Source organism: Crocodylus siamensis, chromosome 1, assembly GCF_052110815.1.
Source record: "Crocodylus siamensis isolate JL-2025a chromosome 1, ASM5211081v1, whole genome shotgun sequence".
NCBI lineage: Eukaryota > Metazoa > Chordata > Crocodylia > Crocodylidae > Crocodylus > Crocodylus siamensis.
In genome coordinates this window covers 141,877,119-141,896,482 of record NC_143395.1, presented here as the reverse complement: position 1 = coordinate 141,896,482, position 19,364 = coordinate 141,877,119, and the positions used below count along the sequence as shown (strand labels likewise).

The following is a 19,364-nucleotide window of genomic DNA, read 5'->3' as shown; positions in this document are numbered from 1 at the left end:
GGAGGGGCGGAGCGCGAGTGACACCCTAGTCACGCGCCAGCCCTAGGAGGCGGGGGCGGGTCCAGAGGGAAGCCCCGCCCCTTTCCCAACGCCGCTGACAGGCCCCCTCTCCCCGCCCCTTGTTTTGGAGGGCTCGTGGTTCTCCCCCATTGGCCGCCGCCGGGAGGCCCCGCCTCCCCGCGCCCCAGGCTGCGGCGGCCGCGGGTGGGAAGGCGGCTGGACTCAGGTTCCCGGCAGGCTTTGTGCTCTGGTCGGAAGGGGGCGGGGCGAGGCGCGGCGCTGGTTGCTCCAGTAGCGACGGTGTCCGGACGAGCCGTTAACAGCCGCGGTGGCCGTGACCGGGGGCGGCATGAGTGGCGGCCGGGGCCCAGCAGCGGGGCCGGGGCTGCTGGCGGTGCTGAGCTGCCTGTGGGCGGCCGGCCAGGCCCAGGTGAGCGCCGGGGCTGAGCGCCGGGGCTGGGGCCGGGGCCGGGGCCAGGTCGGGGGCTGCGGGGCGCTTCCCTAGGTGGTGGTGTGAGGAGCGTGTGTGTGTTTGTGTTGGTGTATATATAAGGTCTATACAGATATGTAATACAGACATATGCACCTTATTTACTCCAATCTCAGCTTCCAGTAATTAGAGTCTCTGGAAATTGTTATAGGGAGACAAGCTTCTTTGGGTAAATGGGTATTTACCCAAAGAACCTTGTTTGCCCACTTATTTCTGGGTGAATGGGCAGATAAGGTTCCTTTTCCCCTCACCTACCCTATATGAGTATCTCTTATTAGGGAGACAGTTTCCCACGCAACCAAAAACCCAGCATATCTCTTATTAGACCATTTCATTTTCCAGGTATAGACTCATAACTGTTGGAGGTTTGTCTTGAGTCTCTAAATGGGGGAGGCAGGTAGTTGCTTTGCCGTCTGCTTCCTCCTCCAGCTTCTTCCCCTTGCTGGCAGACCCTGCTGTCCCTGAGTACGCAGAAGTGAGGAGGAAATGTGAACACGCTGACCTCAAAATAGACGTGCCTGTATTAAGTTGCAGATAGGCCAATTACTAGAAATACACGTAGACTTAATTCACCGAGAGTTGTTGCAGCTTACCTTTTTTATTTTTTTAAATGCTGCAAGTTTTAGCACTGGTACATTGTGAACATGCTTTTAAGCAGCATATATAATACTGATATATAGTATAAACCCTGTCTTTATTACAAAAATATCCAAATTCCATTCAGCTCTTTCTTCCTTTCCCCCTCACCTACCCCATCTAAAAAAATGTAGCTATGTAGCCTGTCCATGAAATCACAAACTTTTCAATTTATTTTCTCAATTCTTTTAGGTATTCCACATTTTACATCTTACTGGTATGTGAACCTTTTCCTATCCCCTCTATTTGTATAGTTCAGTTTCCCATGCAACTTTGCTCCCACCCTGCACCTTCTTTTTTTGCATCTTTCTTTAGGTTCTGTCTACAAATATCAGGACCCATTTCTTTCTCCAAGGCTTTATCCACATCTTCCTCCCCTCTCTCTTCTTGGTCCTTCCTTCCATAAATATATTTTCACCCTGCATGGGCTCAGGTTTAAGCACTGTTTGACATTTGCTGCAAGTATGCAGTGCTCTAAGAGGAAAATTGGTGTTTCTGCTTCTCTTTGTCCAGTGTTTTGATGTCAGGGTAAGGTCAGTTCATGAGAAACTTCCTTGCTATGTTTCCTCTTGTGAAGATGACTCTTCTCTTGTCCTCTTCCTCCTGTATCCTCCTGTATCCTGCAAGTTATTGTGTGCGATTTATTCTGTTTAGGATCTTTGACTTGTCCGTGGTTCCTGCTTGCCCCTTACCCTTTTTGTCCTGTGCTTGTCATATGCAGTTGAAATCACCTACTGATTTTCAGGGTGTTCTGCCAGTCATGCTGATTCCTAGTTTTTTCAGGAAACTCCACACCTCATCTCAGTCCACTGATTTGTGATCTCAAATAACTTCTTGTTCATTTTGCACATTATTTATAGCATTAGCACCCACCCACACTTCTTTTTTTTTCTCTTGATCTTGATGCTTGGGTTCTTAATTAGCATGGCTACACATGTTGCTCTTAATATTTGAGCCAGACCAGCTTGATGGCCTCCACTCCCACCGCCTCTCGTATTCTTTGTAGTTATTTATTTTCTTATTTTGCTGCTGATAATGCACGTTCTTTTATATAGATACACTTCAACCATTCCTTCTGTCCTTATTTAGTACAGACTGTAAATTTAGAGAGAGAGTCAACGTTTTGATTTAAGATTTCAGTTTACCTTCATCTGTCTGATGTTAGCTTCTTTCTTTACAGGCTTTCTTCTGTCTTATCTTCCCCCTGTGCTTCCTTCTTGTCCATTTTCATACTCATTGCTTTCACAAACTCTTCCATGTCTTAAACTCCTTTAAGAACTTGTCCATCCACTCCTCCTGACTGGCAAAAAATCTCTTCTGGGTGGTTAGGGCTTTATTGTGGGGAGAAAACCGAGGAGGGAAGACTACTGGCAGAGGTTGGGGATCTGCTTCTTTCTCCTCTACCCTTTTAACTCCCTTCTTCGTTTTCTCCTCCTTTTCTCTTTCCTCTAAATGCCATTCCATCTCATTTTACTTCTTCTATGACCCCCCTCCTTTCTCTGAGTTGCTCTCCCCCTCTCTCCTTTTTCAGAGGTACAGTGCTCCCCTCCCTGCATTTTTTTTTTTCTCTTTTCTCTCTGGCTTTCAGCTTAGGAGGGGTGGGGGAAGGGCTGAAGTGTTCTTTTTCTGACTCTCCCTGGCTTTCATTATAACTTTTTTCACTTGCTCCTTAGGCTCTGCTGCCTCTCCTGTAGGTGTCTCTCATTCCCTTTTCCCTTGTCCTTTGTTCTCCTTTCTCTGCTGTGTTGCTCTTTCCCAAAGGACTGGGGACAGGGGTGAAACGTATACCTCCTTCGTGACTGAGGCTGCAGCAACTTTTCTTCCTACAGTCCTTTGCCATGTGGCCCTTCATGTTACATATGGAGAATGTGGTATAGAGGTAGACCAAAGCTAAGTGCCTTTCTTCACCATACGTCTTGCACAGCTTTGGCTGGCTGTGGTAAATCATGAACCCCCTGTTTGCCCTGAGGGCTAGTACTGGTTGGAGGTATCTCACTGGGTTTTTCTGGGTCACCTGATAGCAGGGCATGAGATCCCATTGGGGTCCTGTACCTTTTCAATATCACCCACCTTGTTGCAGTACCTGATAAGCCCGCTTTTTGTCTTCTTTCTTCATTGCCAGATTAAACATCTTCACAGGTGCTACACGCTCCCAATTTTCCCTCTCCAGAGAGCCCAGAGAGGGCCCTCTCTCTTCCTCTTGTTTATCTCTCAGAAATCCTTAAAGCTTTGGCAGTCCTGGAACATGAAATCCCAGTCCAGCATGATAGGCAAGGCTGCCAGCCCAGCCAGATCTCTAGGGTTTACCTTAAAGATGTTCTGCGGCAGTAGTCGGCTGAAAACCAGTCAGATCATGTCCAGCTTCGCTGTTCAGGTGTGGTATTCAGGGAGGGTCTGAGCACTTATCAAGAGCTTTCTTCCTTCTGCCATGGTCCTTTCTCAGCTCTATCGTCACACTGTCCACTCTGCCCTTTTAGTCCCTCCTTTAGCCTTTTTGCCTTTGTCACGGACAGGTAAAACTGCACTTCAGAATCCCAGATTCATATAAAATTAGGCTGGGTAGTCACCTCAGGAAGTCATCTAGTTCAGCCCCCTGCTCAGAGCAGGACCATCCCCAACTAGATCATTCCAGCCAGGGCTTTGTCAAGCTGGCCCTTAAAAACCTCCAAGGATGGAGATTCCATCACCTCCTTAGGTAACCTGTTGAAGTGTTTCACCACCCTTCTACTGAGAGAGTTCTTCCTAATATCCAACCTAAACTTCCCTTGTTCCTACTTGAGACCATTGCTCCTTGTTCTGTCATCTGTCACCACTAAGCACAGTCTAGATCCATCCTCTTTGTAACCATCTCCTCAGTCTTCTATTCTGCAGATTTAAATAAATTCAGTTCCTTCAGCCTCTCAGCAGTCATGTGTCCCAGCCACTGAACCATTTTCGTTGCTCTTCACTGGACTCTTTCCAACTTGCCTGAGTCCTTTCTATAGTGGGGGGCCCAAAACTGGACACAGTACTCCAGATGTGGCCTAACCAATGCAGAATAATCACTTTGCTTGATCTGCTGGCAATGCTCCTACCAATACAGCCCAGTATACTGTTGGCCTTCTTGGCAACAAGAACACACCATTGATTCATTCAGCTTATTGTCTACTGTAACCCAGGTCCTTTTCTGCAGAGCTGCTGCTTAGCCAGTTGGTCCCAAGCCTGTAGCAGTGCATGGGATTCTTTCATGCTAAGTGCAGGACGTTGCACTTTTCTCTGTTAAACCTCATGAGATTTCTTTGACCCAATCCTCCAGTTTGTCTAGTTCACTCTGAATCTTAAACGTGCCTTCCAGTGTATCTATTATACTTGATCTTAGCTAAGTGTAAGACTTAAGTCTTAAGTGTAAGACTGTGTATAATACTAAATATACATTCTATTAGGTCAAAGCCAAAGGGTCCTAATTTACCCTTTACTTCATTGAACTAAGCCAACAGCGTTTCAAGCCATAATGACCCCATAGTTCATCAGTGCTCAGTATGTGTGTGAATCCAGATAGCCCCCTGCTCGTGACTGGAACTGGATATTTTTGGAAGATCACAGGACTTGTGCAGATGAGGCACAGGGCAGTCTGGTCCAGGTCCACCTCCATGGAGGACAGAGCCACGCTAATCATATGTGTCAGGCTGAAAGAGGGGGCAACAGAGCGTTTCTGGGTTAACTGTTTGGGGCCCCATTTGGTGATGTTTGCCAGGCTGATGAAGAAACTGGAATAATTGGAAATGGGGAATAAGAAGGGTCCCCTTACAAGTGCAAGTAAAAGTGCAGTGGGATCTAATGCACAGTCCACACAATCATGTCTCCTGCCATGTCACACATGCATGGCAGGAAGGTGATTGTGGGATTGTACATTAGATTCCATCATGCTTTATTGCCAGTGTTGAGGAAGCCTGATCTGGGGCTTTTCCTCTGCTGGGAAGAAGTAAGGCTCCATAGCTGCCATTGTCTTCCGGCCCTGGTGCTTTCAGGCATCTGCAAGGCTGGGAGGTTACAACAGTTGCAGTCTCCAAGCTCCAGAGGTTTTCTTGCTCCCCTTCAGCTGTGAAGACTGAGCTGTGTCCTGGCACTGGGAGGCGTCCTGTCAGGTCCCAGCATCCATAGCTGTGGGACTCTGGGTCCCTGTGCTGACAGGATCAATAGTTAGCAGCCCTCATCCCAGCTGGGCATGGTGCACCCCTGTGGCTGGGAGCCCTGGCAGCTGACTGGGGAGACCCTGCTACACGTGCAAATTAAAATTTGATGGCAATCAGCTATAAAACTAAGACACGTTTTGAGGTCTAATTTTATAGCTGATTGGAGCTTTTTATAGCATAGTAGGTACTTTGGATGTGTAGCTGGTTTCAAGGTAATTGCTCAATTAACTGGTTAATTGCACAATACCTGTAAAATGTAGTGGGGGCCAAATTCACAGTTTAGCTGTGGGAGTGGAGAGAAAGCTGAAGTATATTCAGTATAATGGCTGCTCATGACTTGAAAAAAAGTCAGCGGTGAGGGGGACTAAGTACAATGGACACTACTGTCTTATTCAGCTGGGCTGCACTACTTGTGGTATGTTTGTGCAGTATGAGCTATATGTTTTATTGTCATGCTCAGTGTCGGCTGCATTTAATCAGCTTCATAGTTGTTTTCCATTTTTGACCACGTGCTGCTTTTGGCAGCAGTTTAATGATAGACAGTATATTTAATGAGATTTCCTTGTATGCAAATATAAGATGATGTTTTTGGGTTGTTTTTTTTCCTCCCATTCTGTTTGGGGCAGGCAGGAAGCTGTATTGGGTAAATACAGAGGCACCTGCACACACACATTCTCCTTCCCCCATGTATATTGGGTATTTTGTGTGTTAATATCCATGTTGGTGTGTACATATGTAATACATATGGTGAAACTGGCTCTCTTGTAAGCCACCATCCAAACTAGAATTAGAGTTGCCAAGAAGTTAGCTGGTGTGGGGGTGCTCAACAGGAGGATACCAGACTCTTTGAAGGATGCTTAAGGAGGTAAGTGGGTGAACGCAGGCTGCAACTTGTTCCTGTCTGACGAACCCTCGCTCTCCAGCCCCTCTGCAAGGACCTAAGCATTGTAATCTATAAGTTGTTTTAAAAATGGGGTACCACTCCTTTTACCAGAGTTAGGGAGGGGTGTCTCGTGTCCACTGAAGTTGAGTTAGCTAGACTTCCAAAAGGTTGGAGTGATTTAGCCATAAGAGTTCAGGAATGATGTGAGGCAATTTGAAAGCTTTATCTAAATTTATCCCAACCAGTTGGTCTAGTAAAAGTAGGTATCATCCCCCACAAATCCTTTCCTTTGGCTGCATTTTAGTGGCACTTTTTGGTACTGTGAAGTCCATGGGATGCATTTAAATGGCTTCTGAAGCAAGTTTTCAGTTGTTTTTTGTTGGTGGTCTTTAATGCAGTCATTAGCAAACTGGCATTTATGTTTATCTTTACCATGTGGGAGGGATATCATTTGTCTTGTTTTAAACAATGGTTGAAAATAGCATCCCTTCACACTGTAGCTAACCTCCTGATAATATTTGCTTTTGGATCTTGTTGCCTATTACTTTGTTTCTCTTTCTGAATCTACTGAAAAAAGATAAACCATGTAGAAGCAAAACAAGGTGTCCCAGTTGGTGCTCTAATGAGGAATTTAATTGCTTCAGCAACAACCTGATAACACAGTTTAAAGCTGTTTGTGTAAACATGCTATTTACATTACTCTATTAATATATTCAAAATTAATCTCATGATGCATGGAAGCTTTGACTCTGTTTCTCTCTCTAAATTCCACATGGATGAATTGTTATAAATTTGAAGCTAAAGAAATCTCCATATGTTTTTATTTACAAATACTTCATAAATGAAAAATTTTTATATTGATTTATTTGTCTTGCAAATTTTGGTTGCTAGCTTCCTTTTTCAAGGTTACATCATGAATGTTTTATGTGACAGTTCATCAGTTTGACTGTGACAAATGTATGAAGATGTTTTGCCATACTTTATAGAAATATAAAAGGTGGTAAATTTGACACCTACCATCCAAACAAAATAAAAATGAATATGCTAGTCCTTTTTTCAATTTTTCATTCTTTTGAATTTTTTAGTAAATGCAGTTATGAGGGAATTGCCTACTTGATACATGTTAGTAAGCTGACTGGTTAAATATAAATACAAAAGGGTGTTTCATTCAGTTCTGACTGAATAATAATCATCTACTTTAAGGGGCTTTAACTTATCTAGAGTCATTTTGTATAACTCAACTGTTCTTAATTTTCTGTCTGTATTTTACTACATCCTCTGGGAAATTTAAGAGAGATGCTAGGTTTTTAATTATTTTTTAGGTTGCATCATTATCGGGACCAGTAAGGGTTTAATGAGGTTCTTTGTTTCAGTTTGTCTAAACCCTTTCCTTCAAAATAAATAAAATCCCCTCTAGTATGAGAAATGAAACAACTTAAATATTGCAAAAAAATGCAATAGACAAAATTCAGTCACTGCATAAATCGCTAATCAGTGCAACCCCGTTAAAGAACTGGAGTTGTGATAACATGTGCCAGTGCAGAATTTGGCAGTGTCATTAAAGTGAGTTAGCAGTCTAGTTTAGTTATCAAAATGAAGTGAAATGCAAAATATACGAGCAGCATGAGTAATGGGAAGGAAGCAGACTTTTAAAAATTATTTCTTTTAATATATTAATTGCATAGCACTTCTACAATGCAGTACTTCATTAAAACATCAAAAGAAAAGAAAATTGTTTTAATGTAAATAACCTAACATTGATTGAGAAGATTCAGAAAATGTTGCATAACTGCTTCACAGCAGTTTCTTGCTGAACAATAGCTGTTTTTGAGTTTGAGTCACAAGAGCAGAACAGCTCTGTAAAATAACTAGCCACGTGAAGCTCCAACCTCTTCAGTGGTTTCTTGAACTGATTCTATTGCCTTCTCGTTCTGTGCTTTCACTTAACATGTGGGCCACTAATGCACCTTTAAAGAGTATGCTAATACAATAAGAACATAATGTTACATGAAATATTAGTCCTCTCAAGGTGTAATTCCACATTTTTGTTATGTTCTATGGAAGAAAGTGCTACTGCTCTTCTAAAACTGGATCAAAGAAAAAAGAGTATGTTGGATGGCATAACCACTTTCTTGTGTTTAGATGTATTGCCTTTATTTTTTAGAGTTTGAACTCTTGAGACCTCTTCTGATCTTGAAGGTTCACATCTTTCATGTTCTATGGTTTGCTGGGCAATTTTTGTGTTATTTGAAAGACTGAATCACAAGGGATAAAAAATTGATTTGTGTATCCATTTTTGGAGTAACTAAAAATAAACAGGCAAATTCTTGAGAATCAAGTTTTCATTGTTAGGTACTGGAGAACAGACCTGACAGACCCAATTCCTAATAGAATGCAACTGCAGTATTAGCATTTAAGTGTTTTTAGTGTTAGTTTTATTTTGTAAGTTAACCTGGTAGACTTCATATTTTGTTTCAATGTGACTTTGATATTTCTCTGTCTTGTGTTCTATAAAGTAGTAATGAGGTGTTTTGCTTCTTTTTGTTTTTAAAGGTCTGAACTTTGTACTTAATAAGCAGTAAAAATGGTTGGTATGGGACACTTCAGACACTGCTGTTGTCTGACTTTGTTTTCCCAGCATTAACATGCAGATTTTTAATGACAAAACTACTAACGTAATGGGAAACAGTAATAAAACTCTTTCCTTCTAAAAACACAGGGTAGCTGAACTTCACTTGGTTTAAAATTAATATTGTACCCTTACCAAGATAATGCAAGATTTGGCAGTGGCCTCCAAAGTGTGGTGTGCGCACCCCAGGAGGTGTGCAAGATGATCCATTGGGGTGCAGGAAGAAAATATTAGAACTTGTTTTTATATTTATTTTTATCTAAAAAATAAAAAGGAATTAATCTTCATTAATATTTAATATATGGATTGACACTGGTGCCCTCACTCAGTCCATATGTCAGACAGTCACGTGTCACGTACGGTATGCGAGTAGTACATGTATATAATTTATAAATAAATATATTGGGGGTGCATGTTCAAAAATTTTTTACTGATAGGGGTGCACGGTCAAAAAAGTTTGGAGACCACTGGCGTAGGGAGATGAGTAATTCCTATAAGGGTGCTTAACAAAAGAGCCATGTCTGAATTTATGCACTTGAGTTTGGGAAATTTAGGCCCCACATCTTTCATCATATGTCTGGGTGGACTGCAACTGCTGAACAAATTGTAGGACAGTGGTAATCATCTGTATAACTACTATTCATATGTTAGCATAACATTATAGCAGGAGCAGAGAGGAAAGTGGGTGTTTAGCTTGGTTAGAGCCTGGTGTTTTATGATACCAAGGTTTCAGGTTCGATTCCCTGTTTGAACTGATGATCTCTTGAGGTCCTTTCAAGCCTTTATGAATATTTAGCCCCAGTAGTATAAAGTTGGATAGAAAGTACTGTAGGTGGCATCTGTCAGATTAACTCATTCAGAATTCTGGATGAGTACCACCCTGCCTGCCTTGTTGTACAGGAGATGGATTAAATGCAAAGGACTATGGCAACAAAACTGTACAATTTGAAAGTTTTTTAAACCTGTGTATTAAACTTACTAGTAATAAATATATGGAATTCTCCTGCCAAGACACTAAATAAATGTTGTTTTTGAACTGTATTTCTAACTCATGGTTGGCCTCTTTCTTTCTTCTGCTAAAAAAAAATAAAATAAAAGGGCCATGTAACAACCGTAAATATCCACAGAGCCATGTTACTAAATACCGTTTTGTTTTGTTTTTTTTTTGTTTTGTTTTGTTTTTTTTTTAAATATATATAGCTTATAGGAGTCCTGGATGATTGCCAGTGTGATATAGAAAGCATTGATGACTTCAATACTTACAAGATTTTCCCCAAAATACAGAAACTGCAAGAACGCGACTACTTCAGATATTACAAGGTACATAAAAATGACGCTTTCCTGTGCAGTTAAAGTTTAAAACCACATACTAAGGCTCAGTTTTTCTATATACTTCCATTATTAATTATTTGTAACTTTGAATCTCATTTTCTCTTGGCAGCCCACAGCTAGCTCACTTTACAGGCTGCTGGTAATTTGCTTTTAGTCCATGAATGCTGCACTAGTTTGAGATCTTCTCTTTGTTACTGTCACTGTTCCAGGGCCTAATGTAAATCAAAACTGTTTTAGCTTTTGGGGAAAGTGGCTTTAAATTGCACTGAATGTTAACCACTATGGGTATGAACAAACAAAATGATTACACTACTTTAAATATGGAAAATAGGGGTGATTATTCTGGTGCAGCTGAATCTTATATATCCCATTTCATCTGTCTGTCAAGTTTAAACCTCTGTAGTTTTCCCTGTTTCATTTAGTTTTAAATTTCTGTGGTATCACTCCACCTACTTATGCAGTATAGCTACCTCAACAAAAATGTTGCATCAGATCAACTGACGCAAAGTTTGTTTTGTTTTTTTTATTTTGTTTTGTTTTCCCCACTCCTCCTCACTTTTATACTGTTGTGTTGTAATATCTGTTCATGAATTGGATATAGGAACTGATGCAGCCTTTCTAATGGTAGGCAGTTTTTTATTCTTAGCTAACAGTTAAAGATATTACACTTTAAAAAACCAAACAAACATACAAGGGTGATGACCTGGCTCCACCTATCATCAAGAGCCAGTTTTCTTCTGTTCTGACTCTAGCAGCTGTTGCAGTTGGGAATTAGAGCACTCTTACTTGATACTTTATACAATATGTTTATAAAATGCTAAAAGTAGTCTCTAATGATATGACGCTGATTTCTAAAATTTTTGGTACTACAAGATGATCAAAATGACAGGATTTTATGCCATGTCACCTAGATAAGAGTTTACATATACTTGAGTAAAAAGTTAATATATGCACCTCCACTGTGATTCCTACTCTGTGTAAAGCTACAGGCTTTGAGGAACTTACAGGACTTTTATGTTAAAAGTCTTTTTGGCAATTTCTTCCTGTTGAAATTTTGTTAGCTTCAGTGATTGCATAATGCATGTGTTTTCAATTTCCCTTTTGCAAACGCATGTTAAGTATACATTGAATTATTGTCCCCTTGGTTTTATTTTGGTTTAGCATATCTCTGTGTGCCAGTGATTCTCAACCCAGGTGCTGGGGCACCTTGGGATGCACTAGAGGGGCATGATCTTCTTCCCCCCCACCCCCCAACGGAGCCTGCCTGCCTCTCCCACAGCCAGGGGGTGAGCTGCTGGTGGGGCCTGACCTGTTGGGGGCCCTTGACCTTCCCTCGACAGGGTGGCGGCACTTGCCTGATAGCAGCTCACCCAGGCAGCCCTGGGTTGCTGCCGCTGCAGAGGGAAGGACTAGGGACACTTGCAACTTGGGGACCACTCAGCTTGCTGGCAGCTCGCCTCCCGGCCGCGGGAGACATAGGCAGGCTCCTGGGGGGTGGGGATTGGGCACCTCACCGTAAGTGACAGAAGCCCCTAAATTGAAACAGTGGGTTTTTAATTGTCACAATCAACCTACTGTTTGTTCAGGGGACTAAAACCCTGTCATGTGTACAGGTGGCCAGAAGGGCAGGATCAGGCTCCAGGTGTGAGGCTAAGCGGAGGATAGCGGGTTTAGGGTTTCACTAACCTCATTGCCCAGCCTCTTTTGCAAGGAGGTAAGGACTGACTGTAACAAATAAAGTAGCTTCTGAAATGGGATGCTGCTCATTTTAAAAGAGTTATGGAGGGGTGTCTTGAGTCTAAAAAGCTTAAGAACCCCTGCTGTAAACCAGCATGTTTTTTTTCTGGAATATTCCATAGTTCAGGTATCAGTAATTTGTCTGATCTGTCTGGGGAGATATCCTGACTATTTGGAGCCAACATATTCCTTTGGGCAGCAGTTCCCAATCTGTAGTACAGATGCTACCAGTGGTACACAGGCAATCTATCAGTGGTTAACAAATTTATTATAATTACTTTATATGACAAAAATTTGCTTGTGGTAAGGTTAAGGTTGTATTGTTTTAAATTGAAGGTGCACAGTCAGTCTGTTGGAGTTTGGGACCTGCTGCCTTAGTGTCACCGCAGTTCACAGTTAACTTACAGGGCTTCCCCAGAAGCAAAGTGTGGATATTGTAGATGGATCTCTTTTGTAGAAATTGGGAATAGAAAACATTCCCTCTGACTTCCTTGTTCAAGAAGTAGGGATTTGGGTTGCTTGTTTCCCTCTCTCCCTCCCCTCCCGCCCCCCACATTTGAAACAAATGTACTAATTAACTTGTACTTTACTTTTTCTTAGAAGCCCATATTCTGAAGCTTTGCATTTCTTCAGAGATACAGATTTTAGAAAGGCAGGGAGGACAGGGAGGTGGGGAGTGGTAAAGACCTCCTGTTTTTTAGGACCTTGTAGCACAGCTTGGATCATAGTTAAAATTGATTTAAAAAACAGTTTCTAGGACTCTTCAATAGCACAAGCAAGTAACTTTAAACACTTGTACTCAGTATAGTGTGTGCTTGACCCTTCTGTAAGGAATGAGTCTGGTCATCTGCGCTTACAGGCTAGTGAGTGCAGTGAATGTGGACATCCATGATAAGGCTGACAATGAAACTTTTTTTTTTGTTTCCTTACAAGTGCTACACTAAAGCAGTAGTAGATGATTAGCTTATCCTTTCTGGTATTATGCTAAATTCTTCCTTTTGCTCTTCCAGCAAGTACACATTATTCCATATTTTGAGTACACATAATGCAGAATAGATTAGTCTTCAGCATACAGCAAGCTTGACACAGCTGCCACTTCACAGCACCACCAGAGGGGCTTACTTTCCACTTGAGTTTGAGGCTGGAACATGCCAGTCCTTCGATTTTGTTTTTTTTAGTACTAAGTAGTTTTTGATGTTTCTTGGCTGTCAGGATAATGTGGGGAGCGAGAGAGATCCTGCAGGCATAAACTAGAATCCTCACAGGGTTCCCCTTCTCATTGCTTACACAACTTGGTTTACCTTTTTTCATTATATGACCATGACATCATTTGTATAGTATTCAGAGAAATGGCTTTGAATTTGATTTCTTGTTCTTGTTTGCCTGTCATCTGCTACTGTTGAACTAAGAAACTCTGAGCATAATTTTGTCATCAGAATGAAGCTGGATGCAAGTGTTGCCAGATGGACAGACCTCATGTCTGAGCGGGATTGCAGCTTGGTGGCCCTGCAGGGAACTCTGTCAGAGCTTTGTGGTCTGGGAGCTTCCTTAGCCCTGTTCCGTGCCCTCCCTTTACCCCCAAAGTCATGTGCTGCCCCTGCATCCTGTTGACTATCACCTGTCTGTAATAGCTGTTTGCCTCAAAGGTAGGCAGGGTCTGCGGGCACCCCAAGCAGTCTGAGGTACCAGATGGAGTAGGGAGGAGGGTGATGTAGCGAGGACCAAACTTTGGGGTTGGGAGGAGAAAGGGCCAATGGGGGTCTGTGCTGGGATGCGGGGAGCAGGACCATTGGGGAGTAAGGTGCTGGAGTGGGGCAGCATGGTGCAGTCAGGGGCGTTAAGGTACAGGGTGAGTAGGAGACCTCTGGGGTGTATAGTGTAAAGCCATCACTGTAATTAAGTAAGACTGCTCGGTGTTATGCCCCTAATTTTGAACTTGGCCTCTGTTCCTGCTGTCCAGGACTTGGCAGAAGGGTTACAGTTATATCGTGTAAAACATCAGTAAAAAAAAATTTGTTTATCAGTAAGTTTTTTGCATATTGTCAGTTTAAAAAAAAAATTCTTCAATTGGCAACCTTGCTGTAGAAGCAAAGAAGCAGCTATAGTAGAGCTAGAATCTAGCCTTTGAACTGAAGAAATACTCTTGACCAGCACAGTTTTATGCTTTTCAGTTTTCATTCACCTGATCTTTAACCTCTTGGTCTCAGAGGAAAAATTAAGACGTTATAGAAAATCTCAAACAGTCTAGCCTTCTGCAAAAAAGGCAGAGTTGAACATTTGTGATTCATTAAAATAGCCTTAAAAAATTGCATCCCCTTTTTCAATTCTTGAGTATTTGGGGGAGGGGGGAACCCTCTCCCCCCCCCCCCCCCCCAAAAAAAAAATATTTTCTTCTAGAAACATCAGAAAGTTAAGTCTGGTCTTTCCCTGCTTTTACTATGGGGTTTATTGGAAGCAGTTTGAGAGGCTTTTTCATCTTTCAACCAAGACCTCCTTTAGGAAAAGTAATCAAGGATTTGGGATAAATGTGTATTAATAGTCTGGAAAAAAAAATCTTTCTTACTTTCTTGTTCTATGCATTTAAGAAGGAAAAAGGCTGCGTGCTTGACTCTTAGAAATTGTAGATTCTAAGAAATACCATGATTTTTAAGGTCTTTTGAGCACTGAGTATTTGAGGCTAAATGTTACCTACAGGATGGGAGAAGTTACAAAATGTAGACTGTATCTTTACCACAAGGGGTTGGGGGGTACATTAATTGTAAGCATACACATAACCCACCTAGCCTCTGATCATTAGAGCGCAACCCAAGGTTTGGTGAATAATAATGGACAAAAGCAGATGGTTACTTTCAGAGCTGTTTGAATTACAGTGGCTTTTAAAAATAAATATTTATTTGGATTAAATCTATTATCACATGTAGCTTTTAAAATGTGAAAGAAATGTATGGTGCACCTGTTGTATTTGGTATCTCCATGACCTTTGTGTTGGAAATTTTATCAAATCAAGGTGAACATTTCTATTTGATAGCATTTTGTTTCCTAGTAGAGAATTATTCTCACTGTGCTTATCCAGACTTATCCCTCAGCACTTGGCATTCTTGGCTGGCTTTTTAGAGATTTCATAGTAATTTTGTAGTTGGTGAAATCTTACTGAATTAATTCTTAAGTTGGGGCTTCTTGCACTTACTGTATCATGAACAGTGTTTTCTGATTTCAGTCTTCCTGAGCACCTGCTCACAATGGGGTAACCATCTTGGGGCAGCTACAAGAAATTGCAAGCTAGAAAAACATTTAGGAATGAATTTAATCCTCGAGTGTAGTTAGATTCAGCAGCAGAAAAAAATCTAAAGAAGATGCATCTTTGAGGATAAACACCAGACACTATTTGTTTAAAAAGAGGAAATTAGCATTACGTACCTGGTAGTCCCTGGACACACAACAATAAAATATAACATCTGATCTCATTTGCTGTCACTCATGTAGTCTTGATTTTTTTGGTATTCTTTCTTTCTTTTTTGTATAAATATAGAACTTGTGAATTAAAAAAAAAAAAAGGATGGGGTGGGGAGAACTTAGTGTAAAGAAAAAACAAGGATCTTCTCAGTGGGGTTGTTTTGAATACTGCCATTTCTATATTAAAATGGAAAAAAGTATAGGGTTTTTGTTTTTTCCTCCATTGAATGTATTTTAATGACTCTGCCACTTTACCAAAAGGCAGATATTCTGTGACATTTTCCAGTAAAACCATTGTTTCAGAAGTATTCAGTATTTGTGTTTTTAATAAAACTATTTGAAGTTGTTTTCTGGTTTAAAAACCCATTCCAAGCTTGCAAAAAATTATTGTTTTGCCTATGTAAGTCTTACAACTAATAAATATGTTATCAACTTTTATTATTGAAACCTTCTGGGGGGCTCAGTGCCATCTTGGAGTCTAAGAATCATTTTGCTGTGCGTTTTTTGCATTAGTTTGCTCATTGTTAAGAGGTCTGTCTTGGTGATTCTGATAGCAGTACTCTTTTTAAAAAAAAAAGAAGAAGAAATTGTCAAGTCCTGTCATCCAATAAACATGATACAGGATTATCCAACTTTTTATATCTAAATATTGCCCTCATCTGCTGAATTAACTTCATGAGCAGAAGTTTTGAGGCAGCAGTTGTTTGCATAGACCACAATAAAAAAGAGCACTTACCTAACACATGCACCTTTTCCCCAAAAATTTGCCAACCAAAATTGGGATGCATGTGTTAAGCAGGAAGCTGTTTTCTTCATCAGAATGCAAATATGGACGTGGTATAACATCTGCTCATGGTTCTGCTTCTCTCCCAGTTTTGCAATGGCTACGAGATGGTTAAAAATCTAGCATTTCTGTGAAGGAGCCAGGGAGCTAGCCAAAGACAAGTCCATGCAGTCAATTTTTGGACATGACTCTTGGAAAAATCTTTTTCTCTTCATTCTGCCTCCCCAAAACAAAGTGTGTATTTTATTTGGGGTGCATGGTATGAGACTATGCAGTATATGGATTATAGAATGGAAAGAATTGTAATAGTTTCTTCTTTTGAAATCTGCCACTTTCTATCAGAAATCACTTGTACAGTAAGTACAAAAGAAAATATCTAAGGTGTTTTGTTTTGTTTTTTATTACTTATTTGAAGCAAACCCTATTTCAAAGAGTGTCTTTCTCTTCATAAAAAAATGCTTGGTCTAGAGGGTAAGGTGGTGGTTAATCACTAATCTCAGTTTTTTGTATGTGCATTAAGATAATTCAAAGGAAAGAAAACAATGTCAGATTAGTTATTCATAAATTTTCACTTAGATTACTTGTGATGCAATGGAAAAAATCAGGATATTCCTGTTGGAAAGTAACCATTCTGAATCTGAGCAGAGAAAGATAATTACCTGCATTACACCACTTGCTGTATTTCCACTATTTGTTGTTAAAAGAGGTGTTGACATAAAAAGTGGCCCTAGTGAGCCTTTTCATTTTCACTTGTGCTAGAATATTTCTTTCACTTCAGTAAATGTATCTTTGTTTAGTGTACTTATGCAATTCAAAACACTCAAAAAATTGATTGTCTCTGCTCTCTGAATATAGAAAACAATAGCAGAGTAATAATTTCTGTATCACTGTGAGGTGTAGTAGTGAACAAGCTGTGTTTCTCAGTTTGAAATCTGAAGCTATGCTTACACATGCATACATTTATATCATGTACAAGTAACATTATATAAATAATTGCATATATTGTATGTATTTTAAATTATAAATGTTGTGCCTGGCTTTATCATATACCTAATATTCTCCTGGGAAAGTAGAGATAAATTAAAATGTGAAATCCAAGGCCACTTTTAAAAGTAAGTTTTCCAGTTGAATGAAAAAATTACTAAAATTCAGTCTGAACTTTCAGTCACTTACTGTTGCTAGATAAATATTTATCTTGATAGGTAAACAGTTTATTTGCCTCATCTTTTTGATGCTATAACAACTTTGATGCATGTCCAATTCAGTGGAAAAGAGATTGGTGGTGGTCTTTGTTTCACACTATGAGAAATTTAGTACTGATAGTGTAGGAGGGGTTTTTAATGTATTAGTGGATTAACACTTTGCTCTTCACTCTCTTTCCCAGCAAGGAAGACTTTGTTAAAGTAGTAGGTCTTCTTCTATTTTGAAGTTGTTTGTAAATTGATATACTAACAGTATCTCTTGATTTCTGCTTTTTTTTTATAGGTTAATCTTAAGAGACCATGTCCCTTCTGGGCTGATGATGGCCATTGTTCTATTAAAGATTGTCATGTAGAACCTTGTCCTGAGGTATGCATCAAAACAAAAAAAGAAGAAAATGTGCTTCCTAAATATGACTCGAATTATTACTTTCAGGACATGGTGTACGTATGTGCTGTAGAAGATTTGAAAACCAATAAAAATACGAAATGTTGGTTTCACTACTATGACCCTACATGTCCTCACCATTGTTAATTTTTACTCCTCTGTTTTGGCTATATTCCACAACCTTATTAGGAATGAGTGAAATTAGCTATATGGAAAGTACTAATAAACTTGCAAATACAATCAGATTATGCAAATACCCGAAAAATAGACATTTCCTCAATTTATTTATAAGCCTGTGGTTTAATTTTTAACAGTAAGTGGAGTTTTCTTTCCATTGAAAAGTACACATTGGCTAAGTGTGTGTGTGGCAAAGGGGGAGGGTTTGGGTTTGGTTTGTTTATGATTACTTTTAAAAACGTCTAAGAGTGCAGCACCTATTGGTTAAGGTGTCTTCTTCTTTTTTCTTACCTTTTTCCAGTAGGTGATAGTCGTGGAATTTTGCTAAGGCATTTTCAAGTTTTATTTTTATACTTTCTACATGAAAAGTATGTTATTTAGCATGTTGACATTTATCAGCATCCAACTGGATTCTGAGTACTAGGTTATCACTTTATACTTTCTGTCCATACACATTGTCAAGTGCTTTTACATGGATAGGTAAATATGCCTATGTCCACTTCACCCTTACAGAAACTGAAGCACAAATAGTTTGCCTTGTTTGCAGAACCAGGAATTAGACCCATTCCTAACTTCTATCCAGGAGGATATGTTGTTTTCTGTGCTACTTGCAAACTATTTCCTACATGTAATGGAGGACAGTGGAACATGAATATTTATATCTAAAGTGTATGATTTTTTTCAAAAAATGCTCCTGTAGCTTATCTACAATACTACTGTTTATTATGAGGATGTTGTATGTTAAAATGCAGATTTAATCAGAAAAGGGGAATGGGCAATTCACTGTGTGGTGTGACCAAATTAAAGCTGCTTTTGGAAGATTTTAACTTGCATTTTTTTCTAATGTAGGTTGTCTAATATTTATTGTATTTTTTTTTTTCTATAATGCTTAACTCTGGTTAAGCTCTGAAACAGATGGAGGGATATAGTTCCATCACTTTTTTTTTTTTTTTCTTTCACTACAGAATCTTGCACATATCTTCCAGTGAAATCTGTGAGAGTTGGGTGTTTGTAAACTTGATTTCTTTCTGGGAAGACTTCTTTGAGAAGCTATATTAATGATGCTAGTAGCATAGTTCTTTATACTTAAGATTATATCTGTATAAGAAATGAATGTTATGCCTTCCATCTGATTTTTATGTTTCTGAAAATCAGGTGATTCTGTCTTTCCTATAGCTAGCTAACATAATTATGCACATGTGCATCCTTATTAGTTATGACAAGTGTCTGGGTTAGGATTTAACTGGCAGCTTAATATAGCTGTTAAAAGGAACTTTCAACTTTCCTTAAAATCTGGCTAATTGCTCTTACGGTTGGATGTTTAGGGTACATGGTAGTGATGTAGCTCTCTTCATTCACAGATGACAAAATATTTTACAAAGACTGACGTTTCATAATTTCCTTGGTAGTCAACTTAATAGTAATTGGCCCTTTCACACTATTATCCAAATAAGTGCTAAGAGTGGGGATACAGTGTATATGTA

General features: G+C 40.0%; 1 protein-coding gene across 2 annotated transcripts in view; it reads left to right on the top strand.

Moving 5' to 3' along the window:
- The first annotated feature begins 266 nt into the window (after nucleotides 1–266).
- ERO1B (endoplasmic reticulum oxidoreductase 1 beta) overlaps nucleotides 267–19,364 on the top strand; it is a 60,551-nt gene continuing 41,453 nt past the window's right edge. For both annotated transcript variants that reach the window (XM_090044620.1, XM_090044629.1), the window contains exons 1-3: nucleotides 267–430; nucleotides 10,011–10,130; nucleotides 17,602–17,685. In XM_090044620.1, coding sequence (XP_089900746.1) covers nucleotides 350–430; nucleotides 10,011–10,130; nucleotides 17,602–17,685 — 285 coding nt within the window. In that variant the 5' untranslated portion in view covers nucleotides 267–349. The remainder of the gene's footprint in view (nucleotides 431–10,010; nucleotides 10,131–17,601; nucleotides 17,686–19,364) is intronic.